This window comes from Heptranchias perlo, chromosome 6, assembly GCF_035084215.1.
Source record: "Heptranchias perlo isolate sHepPer1 chromosome 6, sHepPer1.hap1, whole genome shotgun sequence".
NCBI lineage: Eukaryota > Metazoa > Chordata > Chondrichthyes > Hexanchiformes > Hexanchidae > Heptranchias > Heptranchias perlo.
In genome coordinates this window covers 83,640,218-83,657,644 of record NC_090330.1, presented here as the reverse complement: position 1 = coordinate 83,657,644, position 17,427 = coordinate 83,640,218, and the positions used below count along the sequence as shown (strand labels likewise).

The following is a 17,427-nucleotide window of genomic DNA, read 5'->3' as shown; positions in this document are numbered from 1 at the left end:
AATTCAATCAAATTAGTCAGACATGATCTTCCCTTGACAAAGCCATGTTGACTATCCCTGATTAATCCTTGCTTCTCGAAGTGGAGACTAATTTTGTCCTTCAGAATTTTTTCCAATAATTTTCCTACCACTGGCCTGTGGTTCCCCAGTTTTTCCCTACTCCCCTTCTTGAATAATGGTACTACATTAGCGGTTCTCCAGTCCTCTGGCACATCCCCTGTGGCCAGAGGGGTTCTGAATATATGTTAGAGCCCCCGCAATCTCCTCCTTTGCCTCACACAGTAGCCTGGGATACATTTCGTCCCGGCCTGGGGATTTATCCATTTTTAGGCCTGCTAAAACCGCCAATACCTCCTCCCGCTCTATGTTAATATGTTCGAGTATATCACAGTCCCTCTGCCGTATTTCTATGTCTACATCGTCCTTCTCCATAGTGAAAACAGATGCAAAAAATTCATTTCGAACCCCTCCTACATCTTCCGGCTCCACACACAGATTGCCATTTTTGTCCCTAATGGGCCCTATTTTTTCCCTAGTTATCCTCTTACCCTTAATATACTTATAAAACATCTTAGGATTTTCCTTTATTTTGCTCGCCAGTGTTATTTCATGGCCCTTCCTTGATCTCCTAATTTCTTTAAGTATCCCCCTGCACTTTTTGTACTCCTCTAGGGCTTCCTCCGTCTTTAGCCTTTTGTATCTGCCAAAAGCCCTCCTTTTTTTCCTAATCCATCTCGTATATCCCCTGACATCCAAGGTTCCCTGGAGTTCTTGGAACCACCCTTGATCTTTCCGGGAACATGTTGCCATTGTATGGTCTCAATCTCCCTTCTGAAAGACTCCCATTGCTCCGATGCGGATTTTCCTACAAGCAGCTGATCCCAGTCCATTTTGGCCAGATCCTGTCTTATCCGATTAAACTCGGCCTTCCCCCAATTTAGAACCTTTATTTCCGGCCCCTCCCTGTCCTTTTCCATGACCACTTTAAATCTCACCGAATTATGGTCACTGTCACCAAAGTGCTCACCTACTAGCACTTCTTCCACTTGGCCGGCCACATTCCCTCGAATTAGGTCCAGTACCGCCCCCTCTCTTGTAGGACTTTCTACATGCTGGCTCAAAAAGCTCTCCTGGATGCACGTTAAGAATTTTGTACCCTCTAAGCCTTTTATACTCTGAGTATCCCAGTTAATATTGGGGAAGTTGAAATCCCCCACTATTATTACCCTATTATTTGCACAATTTTCTGAGATTTGCCGACATATCTGTTCCTCTACCTCCCCCTGACTGTTTGGGGGCCTATAGTACACTCCCATCAAAGTGCTTGCCCCCTTTTTGTTTTTAAGCTCCACCCATATGGCCTCATTAGAGGAACCTGCTAATATATCATCCCTCCTTATGGCAGTAATTGATTCTTTAATTAATATTGTGACCCCCCTCCTCTTATACCTCACCCTCTGTCTCGCCTGAAGATTCTGTGCCCTGGAATATTGAGCTGCCAGTCTTGCCCCTCCCTCAACCATGTCTCTGTGACAGCAACAATATCATCCTCCCATGTGTTTATCAACACCTTCAGTTCATCCATCTTATTCGCAAGACTCCTTGCATTAAAATAGATGCCATCCAGCCTTGCCCTCACATATTTGCCCTGTCTTCCAAGCTGACTTGTTTTTTTCTCTATATTTGGCTGCACATCACCCCCTATTGTAGCTCCACTCTGTATCCCATTCCCCTGCCAAGTTAGTTTAAACCCCCCCCCCCAACAGTGCTAGCAAACCTCCCCGCAAGGATATTTGTCCCGCTCTGGTTCAGGTGCAACCCGTCCGACATGTACAAGTCCCACCTTCCCCAGAAGCAGGCCCAGTGATCCAGGAAACTGAAACCCTCCCTCCTGCACCAACTCTTTAGCCACGCATTCATCTGTTCTATCCTCCTATTTCTATACTCACTAGCCCGTGGCACTGGGAGTAATCCAGAGATTACAACCTTTGAGGTCCTGCTCTTTAATCTGCTACCTAGCTCCCTAAATTCTTGATGCAGGACCTCATCTCCCTTCCTACCTATGTCGTTGGTCCCAATGTGGACCGCGACCTCTGCCTGCTCACCCTCCCCCTTGAGAATGCCCTGTAGCCGCTCAGTGACATCCATGACCCTGGCACCAGGGAGGCAACAAACCATCCTGGAGTCACGTTTATGGCCACAGAAACGCCTGTCTGTTCCCCTTACGATAGAATCCCCTACCACTATAACTAAAGGATTGATTAAGTTAGATTATGAAAAGAAATTAGCAAAAAATATAAAAACAGATAGCAAGAGTTTCTATAGTTATATAAAAAGAAAAAGGGTGGCTAAGGCAAACATAGGTCCCTTAGAGGATGAGACCGGGAAATTAATGGTGGGAAACATGGAGATGGCAAAAATGCTGAACAAATATTTTGTTTCAGTCTTTACAGTAGAGGACACTAAGAATATCCCAACACTGGACAAACAGGGGACTCTCGGGGGGGAGGAGCTAAATACGATTAAAATCACTCAGGAGATGGTACTCAGTAAAATAATGGGACTCAAGGCGGATAAATCCCCTGGACCTGATGGCTTCCATCCTAGGGTCTTGAGGGAAGTGGCAGTAGGGATTGTGGATGCTTTGGTGATAGTTTTCCAAAATTCCCTGGACTCAGGAGAGGTCCCGGCAGATTGGAAAACTGCTAATGTAACACCGTTATTTAAAAAGGGTAGTAGGCAGAAGGCTGGAAATTATAGGCCAGTTAGCTTAACATCTGTGGTGGGTAAAATTTTGGAGTCTATTATTAAGGAGACAGTAACGGAACATTTAGATAAGCATAATTTAATAGGACAAAGTCAGCATGGCTTTATGAAGGGGAAGTCATGTCTGACAAATTTGCTTGAGTTCTTCGAGGATCTAACGTATAGGGTGGATAAAGGGGAACCAGTGGACATAGTGTATTTAGACTTCCAGAAGGCATTCGACAAGGTGCCACATAAAAGATTATTACTTAAGATAAAAAATCACGGGATTGGGGGTAATATTCTGGCATGGGTGGAGGATTGGTTATCAAACAGGAAGCAGAGAGTTGGGATAAATGGTTCATTTTCGGACTGGCAACCAGTAACCAGTGGTGTTCCACAGGGGTCGGTGCTGGGTCCCCAACTCTTTACAATCTATATTAACGATTTGGAGGAGGGGACCGAGTGCAACATATCAAAATTTGCAGATGATACAAAGATGGGAGGGAAAGTAGAGAGTGAGGAGGACATAAAAAACCTGCAAGGGGATATAGACAGGCTGGGTGAGTGGGCGGAGATTTGGCAGATGCAATATAATATTGGAAAATGTGAGGTTATGCACTTTGGCAGGAAAAATCAGAGAGCAAGTTATTTTCTTAATGGCGAGAGACTGGAAAGTACTGCAGTACAAAGGGATCTGGGGGTCCTAGTGCAAGAAAATCAAAAAGTTGGTATGCAGGTGCAGCAGGTGATCAAGAAAGCCAACGGAATGTTGGCTTTTATTGCTCGGGGGATAGAATATAAAAACAAGGAGGTATTGCTGCAGTTATATAAGGTATTGGTGAGACCGCACCTGGAATACTGCATACAGTTTTGGTCTCCATACTTAAGAAAAGACATACTTGCTCTCGAGGCAGTACAAAGAAGGTTCACTCGGTTAATCCCGGGGATGAGGGGGCGGACATATGAGGAGAGGTTGAGTAGATTGGGACTCTACTCATTGGAGTTCAGAAGAATGAGAGGCGATCTTATTGAAACATATAAGATTGTGAAGGGTCTTGATTGGGTGGATGCAGTAAGGATGTTCCCAAGGATAGGTGAAACTAGAACTAGGGGGCATAATCTTAGAATAAGGGGCTGCTCTTTCAAAACTGAGATGAGGAGAAACTTCTTCACTCAGAGGGTGGTAGGTCTGTGGAATTTGCTGCCCCAGGAAGCTGTGGAAGCTACATCATTAGATAAATTTAAAACAGAAATAGACAGTTTCCTAGAAGTAAAGGGAATTAGGGGTTATGGGGAGCGGGCAGGAAATTGGACATGAAGCTGAGTTCGGATCGGTCAATGCCCTGTGGGTGGCGGAGAGGGCCCAGGGGCTATGTGGCCGGGTCCTGCTCCGACTTCTTGTGTTCTTTAGATTTGTGGTTGGGATCAGATCAGCCATGATCTTATTGAATGGCGGAGCAGGCTCGAGGGGCCGATTGGCCTACTCCTGCTCCAATTTCTTATGTTCTTATGTTCCACTCTTTTTCCTCCCAGCCTGTGCAGCAGAGCTACCCCTGGTGCCAGGAAGTTGGCTGCTGCTGCCTTCCCCTGATAAGTCATCCCCCTCAACAATATCCAAAGCGGTATATTTGTTTGAGAGGGGGACGGCCACAGGGGACCCCTGCACTGCCTGCCTCCTCTTACTCTGCCTGGTGGTCACCCAATTACTTCCTGCCTGTACAACCTTTACCTGCGGTGTGACCATCTCACTAAACGTGCTATCCACGACGTTCTCAGCATCGCGAATGCTCCATAATGAATCCATCCGCAGCTCCAGTGCCGCAATGCGGTTTGTCAGTAGCTGCAGCTGGATACATTTCCCGCACACATGGTCGTCAGGGACACCGGAAGGGTCCCCGATTTCCCACATAGAGCAGGAAGAGCATAACACGGGGCTGGGCTGTCCTGACATGACTTACCCTTTAACTAATTAATTCAAATTAAATGAATCCCACCAATTTCACTTCAATTAAAAGGTATACTCAAGGGCCCTTGCTGAACAGCAGTCCCCCACTACACAACAGAGACCCGAGAATCCACAAACTCTAACTTTAGACAAATTCAGCAGGAAAATACTCACCAGCCAATCACTTACCTCTTGGTGACTTCCCACTTGGATTACTTTTTGCTTCTTATTTATTTTAGGTCCAGGAGTTAAGTCCCTGAAAACAAAATATAAAATCGAACCTACCCTTTAAATTCCCTCTACCCCCCAAAAGGTTATTTTATTTGGTCACATTTGTCTTGTGTTTTCTTTTTAGAATCATTTAGCAGTCCCATAACTTTGTCCTGGATAGTAGGTCAAACTGTGCCATTAAAACCCAATAACTAAATATGTTGATAACCTATAATGTTAGAACCATTCCAACCAGAACTGATCCCAGTTCCATCAGCTTTTGCCCTCTCCTTGCCCTAAGGTAATGTATCTCTGCTGCTGCATTGTACTCCCTATGATAGAGCTAGTAAAAATTAACCCTGTGATAGCCCACAATTGTAAAATTCTGTTGTCTGTATTGAACATGTATAAAGTGAAAACTCTTGCCTGTATCCTATCCCACACGAGGTCCTGCTTATGCCTTACTCTGGTCCTAGTGGACCTACATTGACTCCTGATCCTCCAATGTCTCCAGTTTAAATTCTCATCCTTGTGCTTGAATGGCTTAAGAGCCTCCTCCCTCCCTATCTCTACAACCTCCACAGCATCCTTCCTCTTCTCCTCCTCTCCCCCCCAACCCCCGGCACTCTCTGTTCCTCTGACCCTGGCCATTTGTGCAACTTCCTTTCCTTTGCCCTGCCACTGGTGGCTGTGCCTTCAGACGCCTAGGCCTGATACTCTGGACTTCTCTACCTCTCTGTCCTCTTTAGAGTTTCCTTAAAACCCACCTCTTTGACCAAGCTTTTGGTCTCCTTTTGAATTATCTCCTCCTCTTGCTCAATGCCCATTTATTTTTGAAGTGTCTTGGGAGTTTTTGTGTTTAAAGGCACAATATAAATGTAAGTTGTTGTTGATGCCAGTCGTTTTTTTTGATGGAAATGGTTCCCCCTGCCCCCTCTAGTTGAGTTGATGCTGAGGATCTAAATGCTGATCCCCTCCTGGCATTTCAAGTCATTTTACAAAATTACACTCCCAGCACAAACTTCTGGTTGTGCACCCACTGGGAATTTATAGTGGGGAATTTTTTGCATGTATTGCTCACGATTTTCCTTTTGATGAATGGAGAATTATGGGCATGTGCCTGTGCCAGTATATGCTCCTGTGCCAGGATTGTAGTCCTGTAAAATAATTCTTGTCAGAAGTATGCCTAGATTACATATAGTGGAGATGTCGGTGATGGACTGGGGTGGTCAAATGTAAGGAATCTTACAACACCAGGTTGTAGTCCAACAATTTTATTTTAAAATCACAAGCTTTCGGAGACCATCTCCTTCGTCAGGTGAGTGAGTGGAAGGTTCTCAAATCACAAATCTTATATTAGGCTGGGACACCATCACACCAATCAAAGGTGTCGTTGGTGTTCAGACAGGTTAGCACGGAAAACAGTAGGTCCCAGTATGCTGAATACACATTGTCAAATTACACAGAGAGTGAGAGCGCGTGAGAGAATATTAAAAACAGATAACTTTTTTTTCCCCCCTTGCTGGTGGGGTTACGTGTCGCGTGACATGAACCCAAGATCCCGGTTGAGGCCGTCCTCATGGGTGCGGAACTTGGATATCAATTTCTGCTCGACGATTTTGCGTTGTCGTGTGTCTCGAAGGCCGCCTTGGAGAACACTTACCCGAAGATCGGTGGCTGAATGTCCTTGACTGCTAGTGTTCCCCGACTGGGAGGAATCCCTCCTGTCTGGCGATTGTTGGGCGGTGTCCGTTCATCCGTTGTTGCAGTTCCTGGGTGAGGGAGGAGAACATCAGCGAATGCTCCTACTCCTGATCAGTATTCAGTGTCTCCTGCAAATGCACATGTGGGGTCATTAAGTTAAGACCGGATTAAGTTCTTCTGTGTTGCACTCCCCAACCCAGTGGTCAAATAGCCTGCTGACTCGCTGTGGAGGCTCAAAGTAGCTACTTGGGTGAGGTGCTAGATGGTGACGATTGCTCTGTACCTTAGGAACAAAACTGTGACTCCAGAAAGAAAGAAGAGATGAGGTCGTGATGAAGGTTATGAAAGAGCTGGTATAAAATGAAAACACAAAATGCTGGAAATACTCAGCAAGTCAGGCAGCATCTGTGGAGAAAGAAACAGTTAACATTTCAGGTCGATGACCCTATGTCAGATTTTTTTTATCATCACTTTAAACTTCAGAACATAGGAACAGGAGTAGGCCATTCAGCCCCTCGTGCCTGCTCTGCCATTTGATAAAATCATGGCTGGTCTGTGATCTAACTCCATATACCTGCCTTTGGCCCATATCCCTTAATACCTTTGGTTGCCAAAAAGCTATCTATCTCCGATTTAAATTTAGCAATTGAGCTAGTATCAATTGCCACTTGCAGAAGAGAGTTCCAAACTTCGTCAACCCTTTGTGTGTAGAAATGTTTTCTAATCTCTCTCCTGAAAGGTCTGGCTCTAATTTTTAGACTGTGCCCCCTACTCCTAAAATCCCCAACCAGCGGAAATAGTTTCTCTCTATCCACCCTATCCGTTCCCCTTAATATCTTTTAAACTTCGATCAGATCACCCCTTAACCTTCGAAACTCCAGAGAATACAACCCCAATTTGTGTAATCTCTCCTCGTAACTTAACCCTTGAAGTCCGGGTATCATTCTAGTAAACCTACGCTGCACTCCCTCCAAGGCCAATAAGTCCTTCTGAAGGTGCGGTGCCCAGAACTGCTCACAGTACTCCAGGTGCGGTCTAACCAGGGTTTTGTATAGCTGCAGAATAACTTCTGCCCCCTTGTACTCTAGTCCTCTAGATATAAAGGCCAGCATTCCATTTGCCTTCTTGATTATTTTCTGCACCTGTTCATGACACTTCAATGATCTATGTACCTGAATTCCTAAGTCCCTTTGGACATCCACTGTTTTTAACTTTTTACCATTTAGAAAGTACCCTGTTCTATCCTTTTTTGATCCAAAGTGGATGACCTCACATTTGTCTACATTGAATTCCATTTGCCACAATTTTGCCCATTCACCTAATCTATCAATATCGCTTTGTAATTTTATGTTTTCATCTATACTGCTCACAATGCCACCAGTCTTTGTCATCGGCAAATTCAATAGTAACTTTCAAAAGGGAGTTAGATAAATACTTGAAAGGAAAACATTTACAGGGCTATGGGGAAAGAGCAGGGGAATGGGACTAATTGGATAGCTCTTTCAAAGAGCTGGCACAAGCACACTGGGCCAAATGGCCTCCTCCTGTGCTGTACCTACTATTATACTATAATGTTGTGATTCTATTTGTAACAAACATCATTCCCTTTTGGGCTACCTCCTGAAGCTTTACACAAATAGTTCACTTTCATAATCACCAATGCCTTGTTCAAAGTTTCATCACTAGTATCAGAAGTTATGATGTGGAGATGCCGGTGATGGACTGGGCTGGACAAATGTAAGGAATCTTACAACACCAGGTTATAGTCCAACAGTTTTATTTGAAAATCACAAGCTTTCGGAGGCTTTCTCCTTCGTCAGGTGAAGTATGGGATTCCTTGGAGGTTACTGCATTTATAGTCAGAGAACAATGCCTGGTGATTACAGATAATCTTTCCAACTGCCTGTTGTCAAGGCAATCAAAGTGTTCAGACAGAGACATTACATACAGGACCACCGAATATACAAACGGCGAGAGAGAGCACGCGAGAGCGGTTGTATTAAAAACAGATAACTTTTATTCGCTGGTGGGGTTACGTGTAGCGTGACATGAACCCAAGATCCCGGTTGAGGCCGTCCTCATGGGTGCGGAACTTGGCTATCAATTTCTGCTCGCCGATTTTGCGTTGTCGTGTGTCTTGAAGGCCGCCTTGGAGAACGTTTACCCGAAGATCGGTGGCTGAATGTCCTTGACTGCTGAAGTGTTCCCCGACTGGGAGGGAACCCTCCTGTCTGGCGATTGTTGGATTTTGGAACGTCTCAATCTCATGACTGTAACCTGTTAATCTATCTGCCATAACCATGTAAAATCAGATTTAACATTTTTATGGTCATTGGGATGAGTCATACTTTTGACAGTTTGAGCACTAATATCAGGACATTAGAAGAAGCGATCAAAAAAGATATAAAGACATTTAAGATAGAAGTGGGGTAGGTAGAGATAACTGATAAACTAATCAAACTTAGAGGAGATAAAACCCCTGGTCTGGATGGATTTCATTGCACATATTAAAGGAAGTTAGGAAAGAGATGAGGCACTATTACATATAAATAAAAGCTCATTAGAAAAGAGAATAGTGCCAGAGGACTAATGTGATTCCTATATTTAAAAACTAAGATAGAACAAGCCCAGGCAACTATAGACCAATTAGCTTAATGCCAGTGGCAGGAAAGATAATGGAATCTTTACTCCGAGGTGAACATCTAGAAACCGAAAATATAATAGCACGTATTTCAAAAGGGAAGGCCATGCTTGACCAACCTTATCGGCTTCTTTGAAGAAGTAACAGAAACAGTAGACAAGGGTATTGTAGTAGATGTAATATATTTGAATTTTCATAAGGCCTTCGATCAAGTGCTGTATAGTGGCCAAGGTCAGAGCATGTGGAGTCAGGGACAAGTAACAGAATGGATAGCCAGCTGGCTACAAAACAGAAAACAGAGTAGGGGTTAAAGGCAGTTACTCAGACTGGCAAAAGGTGGGAAGTGGTGTTCCACAAGGATCGGTGCTGGGACTACTGTTATACATTTGGATAAATGATTTGGACTCTGGAATCGGAAGCGCAATTTCAAAATTGGCGCACGACACCAAATTGGGGGGTATAGTTGAGGAGGACTGCAACAAAATACCAGAAAACATTAATAAACTTGCAGAATTGTAATTAGCAAATTAATTTCAATATAGATAAGTGCGAGGTGGTGCATTTTGATAGGAAGAATAAAGAAGCACATACTTCTTGGAAAATAAGAGCCTAAATGGGGTAGAGGAGCAAAGGGCACAGATACAAAATTACTAAAAGTAGCGATGCAGGTTAATAAGCCCATAAAGAAATTTTAAAAAATAAGCACTGGGGTTCATTTCTCGAGGGGTAGAATTGAAAAGCAGAGAAATTATGTTAAACTTGGTTACACCACATTTGGAGTGCTATGCACAGTTCTGGTCTCCATATTACAAAAAGAATAGAGGCACTGGAGAAGGTGCAAAAAAGATTCACATGGATCATACCAGAACTGAGAGGCTATACCTATCTGGAAGCATCTGACAGGCTGGGGCTCTTTTCTCTAGAAAAGAGAGGGCAGAGGTGTGATCCCGATAGAGGTCTTTAACAGTATGAAAGGTTTCGAAACGGTAGACGTAGAGAAGATGTTGGGGAGACCAAAACTAGGGGCCATAAATGTAAGAAAGTCACTGATAAATCCAAAAGGGAATTCAGGAGCAACTTCTTTACCCAGAGAGTGGTTAGAATGTAGAACTCGCTGTCACAGTGAGTAGTTAAGGTGAATAGCTTAGATGTATTTAAGGGGAAGCATGATGATGATGAGTGTGGCGCATGTGCACTGGCATAGATCGGTTGGGCCGAATGGCCGGTGTCTGCGCTGTATTTTCTATGTAAAATCAGCATCAAGCATTCACAATTTAAACATATAGTATGGCTGAATGCAGAGTCAATTCAAGTTATTCCGCTTAATCAATGCATCTTGCCTCAACCTAGCCGATTACGTTTTGTACTCCAGTTTATTGCCAAATTTTTATTGCTTGGTCGGAAATGGATTCAGGTACGGCAAACTTATTTCAGGTAGGAATCTTGCAGCTGTCGGCAGAAGGAGGTTGGAAGTTTCTCTGATACCATGTTCATACAGCTCTGTCCCAACTGTGTATAACGTTCTTACAACTTTGTCACTTGTGTGTCATATGGCGGGATTATAATTTGTTTAAATGAGGTATTGTACTGGAACCTATGTGGTTTGATTTTTATATTGGTAAACTTTTAAACATTGTTAAAAGGAAAAACAAATCAAACCTATTGCAGAAAAGTATAGTAGTTGCAGGTGGTCATTATGTATGTAAACGTGTGATGGGACAGCTGTGCCGATGACCCACTCAATGAACAAACTTATTGCATGGTGTGGTACTAAGTTACATGGAAAATCCAAGATCTAGATTTGATCCCTGGTCCATGCTGAACTATTTGATTAGGGCCAGCAGTGGTGGGGATACTAATTGACCTCTGTCTGTAAACTAGGGAGAAATCAGTTAAGATTTCTGCTTCTGATTGATGTGATACTCCTGGTGAAAAGTTTATTTTGGTGAAAAGTGGATTGGGGAGACTGGGTTAGCTGTGATGCCCTCCACTGTCGAATAACCTGACACATGAAGCATAGCCATTTGGGTGAAATACTAGAAGTGTGCATCAATGTGAGTTGCCAACTTTAGAAGAGGGAAATAGATTTGGGTAATGCATTTGAGATCAGCTGGTAAGGGATTTTTTTGTATATTAAATGAAATTATTTTTGTTTGTTTTTGGTGCACTTTTCAAATTGATTTCAGTAGGTTGTTTTCTCAAGTGTTACAAACCTGTTGGGTATAATACCTCATGATATTTGAAAATAATCCGGAGGGGGGAGGAGAAGGGGGAAGGGCGGTGGAAGAGGAGGTAGAAGTCAGATGTATTATTACCTACCTAATTGTCTCCCTTTTCTCCTAAATCGCATTTCAATTTGGCACTTTGCCATCATGGTTTACAGTAACCAATGGAATTTCTAAGGGTTCCCCTGTTGGTGTAACTGGATCCCCTCTACCATGTAAGGCAGCTCTAGTTTATTTATATCTCCTGAACATTGCAAATATTGTTGTTCAAAACTTTTTATGGTTCTCTAGTTTCAGCCAATTCTTACTCCAGGGTGTTGTTTTCAAAGCTCTTGCTTACCTATTAAAATCATTTAAAAAAAAAAAAAAAAAAAAATTTGTCTAGCGAAACTGGTTTCTTGAACCCTCAAGCTTAGATTTTCCATTTATGGGTGCCGTCTACACCCAAATGCAAATTGTTTCTAACCAATGACACAAATGTGAACTATTTGGCCTGGAGTTTCCTCCGTGGCTGCAGCCCTGAAGTTCGATCCAAAACATGCCCAATGTTGTGCCCATTTTGCTAAAGTCAAAAAAACGCCCAAGCATCCTCCCAATCTCATCAGCCTACATCTGAACTTAAAATGGACATCATTCAATATAAACAGTCAGGCGCCAAGGAAATGCCGCACTCACCAGTATATTTTTTCGTCTTAAAATGTAAGTTTCAACTCTTAAACATGCTGTGCCTGATGTGCATGAATGATGGTTAAGAACCTGCAATTGGGGATGCTTTTCAATTTTTAGTGTGACTTAAACTTATACCATAAAAATGTATTAAAAGAAACAGAAAATACAGAGCATGTTTCAATGCCAGTAATTTTTTTTAAAAGAAAAGCTCAACAAAACTTAAATTAAGACTGTTTTCTGCTGTCCCTGAAAATCTGGTTGCAATGTTGAGACCCCCTCTCCCCCCCCTCTTCCCCCCCCCCCCCCCCCCCCCCCCCCTCCCCGAATAAGCACAATTGCGTTTGAGTCATTCAGACGGCGGGTTGACGGACGGAATTAAAAGATCGCGGGAGTTTGGGCATATTGTAGTTATGTCCGTAACTAAGCTCACTTATGCCCAAAATTCTGCTATCTTTCAAATCATGTAATTTGTTGGGCACAAATGCAGAGGATACTCCAGACCTTTAAATCCAATTTTGAGGTCAGTTCACTGACAAGTAAGCATAGCAACAGGCACACATTTAGATGTGTGGTGGGACAGAAAATTATGTATCGGTGGAAATTTAAAAGGACGGGGACAATTAAAGGGGAGTGTCACAATAAGTTTAAAAATAATTATGAAATGTTCAAGAAACTAGTTTCAATCAACAAATGTTTTCTTTAAAATCTCTATTTAAAATCTTTTTTAAGATTGCAAATGCTTTGAAAGCAACATCCTGACGTAAAAATTGTCAAACCAGAGAGCTATCAAAACAAAATTGTGGATCTCACCACATGGTGCCAAGCGATAACATTGTAAGCATGTTGCGTACAGTTGGGACTGAGTTGTATAAAAACATAGCATCATTTTCGGAGCCCTGCAACGACAGCTGTTATTTGCAAGGTTCCTACCTGAAATGAGTTTGCCTAACCTTTTTAGCAACCTTTGCCAAGGCTGAAGGAATAGGGGACTAAAGTGATATGGAAGCGGAAGGCAATATACAGGCCGGTGAGTTTGCAAGCAAGTGACAGAGCAGTCCTGACCCCCTATTTGGTTGCTGGAGGGGGTGCTCCATGATGTGGTTACAAGGAATTGTACCAGTTCGTGGCACCATTCCCGATAAATCAGCATTACAGTATGCCCTGAAGGAAGTAGAGCTAAGCTTCAGGCCACAGCTGACTGTTACTGTCATTGAATGTTCCAGCCCTATTTGCATGGTCGTTTTGGGTGTCTTTGCAGCAGATGACGTGGCTCTTCATCTGGATCTCTGATTACTTGAACCCTGTGAAGACAGTTTCCCTGTAGTTCTTAAGAACACAGAAGCAGGAGTAGGCCATACGGCCCCTCAAGCCTGCTCCTGTGTTCAATCAGATTATGGCTGATCTTCAACCTCAACTCCACTTTTCTGCCTGATCTCCATATCCCTTGATTTCCCCTAGAGTCCAAGAATCTATGTATCTATCTCAGCCTTGAATATACTCAATGACTTAGCATCCAGAGTGTTCTGGGGTAGGGAATTCCAAAGATTCACAACCTTGAGTGAAGAAATTCCTCCTCATCTCAGTCTTAAATGTCTGACCCCTTATCCTGTGACTATACCCTCTAGTTCTAGACTCTCCAGCCAGGTTAAACAGCCTCTTAGCATCTACCCTGTCAAGCCCCCTCAGAATCTTGTATTTTTCAATGAGGTCACCTCTCATTTTTCTAAACTCGAGAGTATAGGTCCATTCTAGTCAACCTCTCCTCATAGAACAACCCTCATCCCAGGAATTAATCTAGTGAACCTCCTGTTGCACTGCCTATAAGGCAAGTATATCCTTCCTTAGATAAGGAGAAAGAAAGACTTGCATTTATATAGTGCCTTTCATGACCTCAGGACGTCCCAAGCGCTTTATAGCCAATGAAGTACTTTTGAAGTGTAGTCACTGTTGCAATGTAGGAAATGTTGTCAGGGAGGTGTGCCTGAGTCTGTAGATATGGATAGTGGTATCCTGGCATACCTTCTTTTGTGCAGTGCTAACTGAAAGCAAGCTATATTGTTATTGGGGGTGTTTCTTAAGAAGCACCCAACATTGGTTTTAGTCAGCAACTCACATATCTATCTTGGCTTCCATTGGGAATAGGAATCTGAGTAGTTTGCCAAAACAAGGTATATTCTCCTCTCTGCAGATGTTAGTGTTTAAGTGACTGGGTGGACAAGAGCACCTTTTTGTGTAGTTCATTTTCCTCTCTCCATTTCCTGCCCCCAACCTCCATAGAGATTCATATTAGTGCTAGGACAAAAAAAGTTAGAATAATCAGTAAAAAGCTTGAGAACCTAAGTGCTAGCGGGGCGGGGGGGGAAACTTAGATGGTTGAAGTTCCTTACCTTGGCTTTACTTTGCCCTTTGCCTACAATTACACAGAAATCCTAGATGTCCATTTCACGTGGGCATGATTGCAAATGGATATTCTGCATTCCTGACTATCAGGGAATGCTGTCCCTGATAGTCACATGGCAGATGAAATTCAACGCAGAGAAGTGCGAAGTGATACATTTTGGCAGGAAGAATGGGGAGAGGCAATATAAACTAAATGGTACAATTCTAGAGGGGGTGCAGGAACAGAGACCTGGGGGTATATGTGCACAAATCTTTGAAGGTGGCAGGACAGGTTGAGAAAGCAGTTTTTTAAAAAAAGCATACGGGATCCTGGTCGTTATAAATAAGAGACATACAATACAAAAGCACGGAAGTTATGATGAACCTTTATAAAACACTGGTTCGGCCACAACTGGAATATTGTGGCCAATTCTGGGCACTGCACTTTAGGAAGGATGTGAAGGCCTGAGAGAGGGTGCAGAAAATATTTACTAGAATGGTACCAGGGATGAGGGACTTCAGTTACATGGATAGACTGGAGAAGCTGGCGTTCTCCTTAGAGCAGAGAAGGTTAAGAAGAGATTTGATAGAAATGTTTAAAATCATGAAGGGTTTAGAAAGTAAATAAAGAGAAACCGTTCCCATTGGTGGAAGAATCGAGAACCAGAGACATATTTAAGGTGATTGGCAAAGAATCGAAGGCGACATGAGGAATAACTTTTTACGCAGCGAGTAGTTATGATTTGGAATGCCTGAAAGGTTGGTGGAAGCAGATTCAATTGTGGCTTTCAAAAATGAATTGGATAAATACTTGAAGGGGGAAAAAAATTTGTAGGGCTACGGCAAAAAAGCAGGGTTTTGAGACTAGTTGGATTGTTGTTAGAGAGCTGACATGGGCTGAATGGCCTCCTACTGTACTGTAACCATTCTGTGATAAAGTATTGTAGTAAAATATATGTTGCAGATCAATACAAGCTTTGCACAAAGATTTAAAAAATTCATTTTCAGTTTGTTGCTGTGATGTAACATTCTAAACTTGTATTTGTGGATCCAGTTATTTCAAGAATATTTTATCAAAAATGCTCATGCTCTCTCTGCTCTTTTCTCCAGCTCCCCTTTTATTTTTCTTGGAAGAACATCCTTTCCAGACACAGCCAATTTTGATTGAATCGGACCTGTATCACTCCTTTCCAAGTACCTATATTGATATCTTAAAGTGTCTGATACTCCAGTTTTTAAATGGTCATTTATTTTTGTGATTTTTTTTTTACAGGAATAGAAGGTGGTATAAATGCTGAAGTTGAAAAACACCTTGAAATGGGGAAGAAACTGCTGGCTGCAGGACAGTTAGCAGATGCATTGTCTCATTTTCATGCTGCTGTAGGTATGTCAGTGTTGGCAATGTGCTGTTGTAGCCGTGCCACAATATTTCTTTCAACCTTTGAGGACCACAAATAAATGTTTTAATTGTTTATAGTTTGTGGAGTGAATGTTTTGGGAATTCTATGTCTCTCCTTAAACAATAACAGTTATTAAATGTTAATGCAGCTACCGCCTAGTGCAATTAAATTACTTGTGGAAGGGTTGGAAAAGGGCTCAACAGGGTAGATGTAAGGAGAATGTTTCCCTTGGCTGGGGAATCTAGAAACAGGGTCACCAGTTTCAGAATAAAGGGTAGGCCATTTAGGACTGAGATGAGGAGGATAGCCTCAGTCTGCAGGACGATATAGATGGGTTGGTCAGATGGGCGGAACAGTGGCAAATGGAATTTAACCCGGAAAAGTGTGAGGTGATGCACTTTGGAGGGACTAACAAGGCAAGGGAATACACAATGAATGGGAAGACCCTAGGCAAGACAGAGGGTCAGAGGGATCTTGGTGTGCAAGTTCACAGATCCCTGAAGGCGGCGGAACATGTAGATAAGGTGGTAAAGAAGGCATATGGGATACTTGCCTTTATTAGCCGAGGCATAGAATATAAGAGCAAGGAGGTTATAATGGAGCTGTATAAAACACTGGTTAGGCCACAGCTGGAGTACTGTGTGCAGTTCTGGTCGCCGCACTACAGGAAGGATGTGATAGCTTTGGAGAGGGTGCAGAGGAGATTCACCAGGATGTTACCAGGGCTGGAGCGCTTCAGCTATGAAGAGAGACTGGGAAGATTGGGTTTGTTTTCCTTGGAGCAGAGGAGGCTGAGGGGGGACATGATTGAGGTGTACAAAATTGAGGGGCACAGATAGGATGGATACTAAGGAGCTTTTTCCCTTCGTTGAGGGTTCTATAACAAGGGGGCATAGATTCAAGGTAAAAGGCGGGAGGTTTAGAGGGGATTTGAGAAAGAACTTTTTCACCCAGAGGGTGGTTGGAGTCTGGAACTCACTGCCTGAAAGGGTTGTGGAGGCAGGAACCCTCACAACATTCAAGAAGCATTTGGATGAGCACTTGAAATGCCATAGCATACAAGGCTACAGACCAAATGCTGGAATATGGGATTAGATTAGACAGGGCTTGATGGCCGGCGCGGACACGATGGGCCGAAGGGCCTCTATCCGTGCTGTATGACTCTATGATGTGGCGATGCCGGTGATGGACTGGGGTTGACAATTGTAAACAATTTTACAACACCAAGTTATAGTCCAGCAATTTTATTTTAAATTCACAAGCTTTCGGAGGCTACCTCCTTCCTCAGGTGAACGATGTGGAAATGAAATCCTCGAAATGAAGTCGCATTTATAATTCACAGAACAATGCTTGGTGAGTACAGACAGTTTTTTCAACTGCCCGTTGCCAAGGCAATCAGTGTGCAGACAGACAGGTGTTACCTGCCAGGTCTCTCAGAATATACAAATCACCAAAAAAAACAACAAACAAAAAAAAAACAGAGATAGAGAGGTAGAAACATAGAAA

General features: G+C 43.0%; 2 protein-coding genes across 2 annotated transcripts in view; one reads left to right on the top strand and one right to left on the bottom strand.

The window, feature by feature from the left end:
- Positions 1–17,427, top strand: part of dnajc3a (DnaJ (Hsp40) homolog, subfamily C, member 3a) — a 101,598-nt gene that overhangs the window by 12,713 nt on the left and 71,458 nt on the right. The window contains exon 2 of the mRNA XM_067986477.1: positions 15,795–15,905. Coding sequence (XP_067842578.1) covers positions 15,795–15,905 — 111 coding nt within the window. The remainder of the gene's footprint in view (positions 1–15,794; positions 15,906–17,427) is intronic.
- uggt2 (UDP-glucose glycoprotein glucosyltransferase 2) overlaps positions 6,162–17,427 on the bottom strand; it is a 685,376-nt gene continuing 674,110 nt past the window's right edge. The window contains exon 39 of the mRNA XM_067986476.1: positions 6,162–6,735. Coding sequence (XP_067842577.1) covers positions 6,709–6,735 — 27 coding nt within the window. The 3' untranslated portion in view covers positions 6,162–6,708. The remainder of the gene's footprint in view (positions 6,736–17,427) is intronic.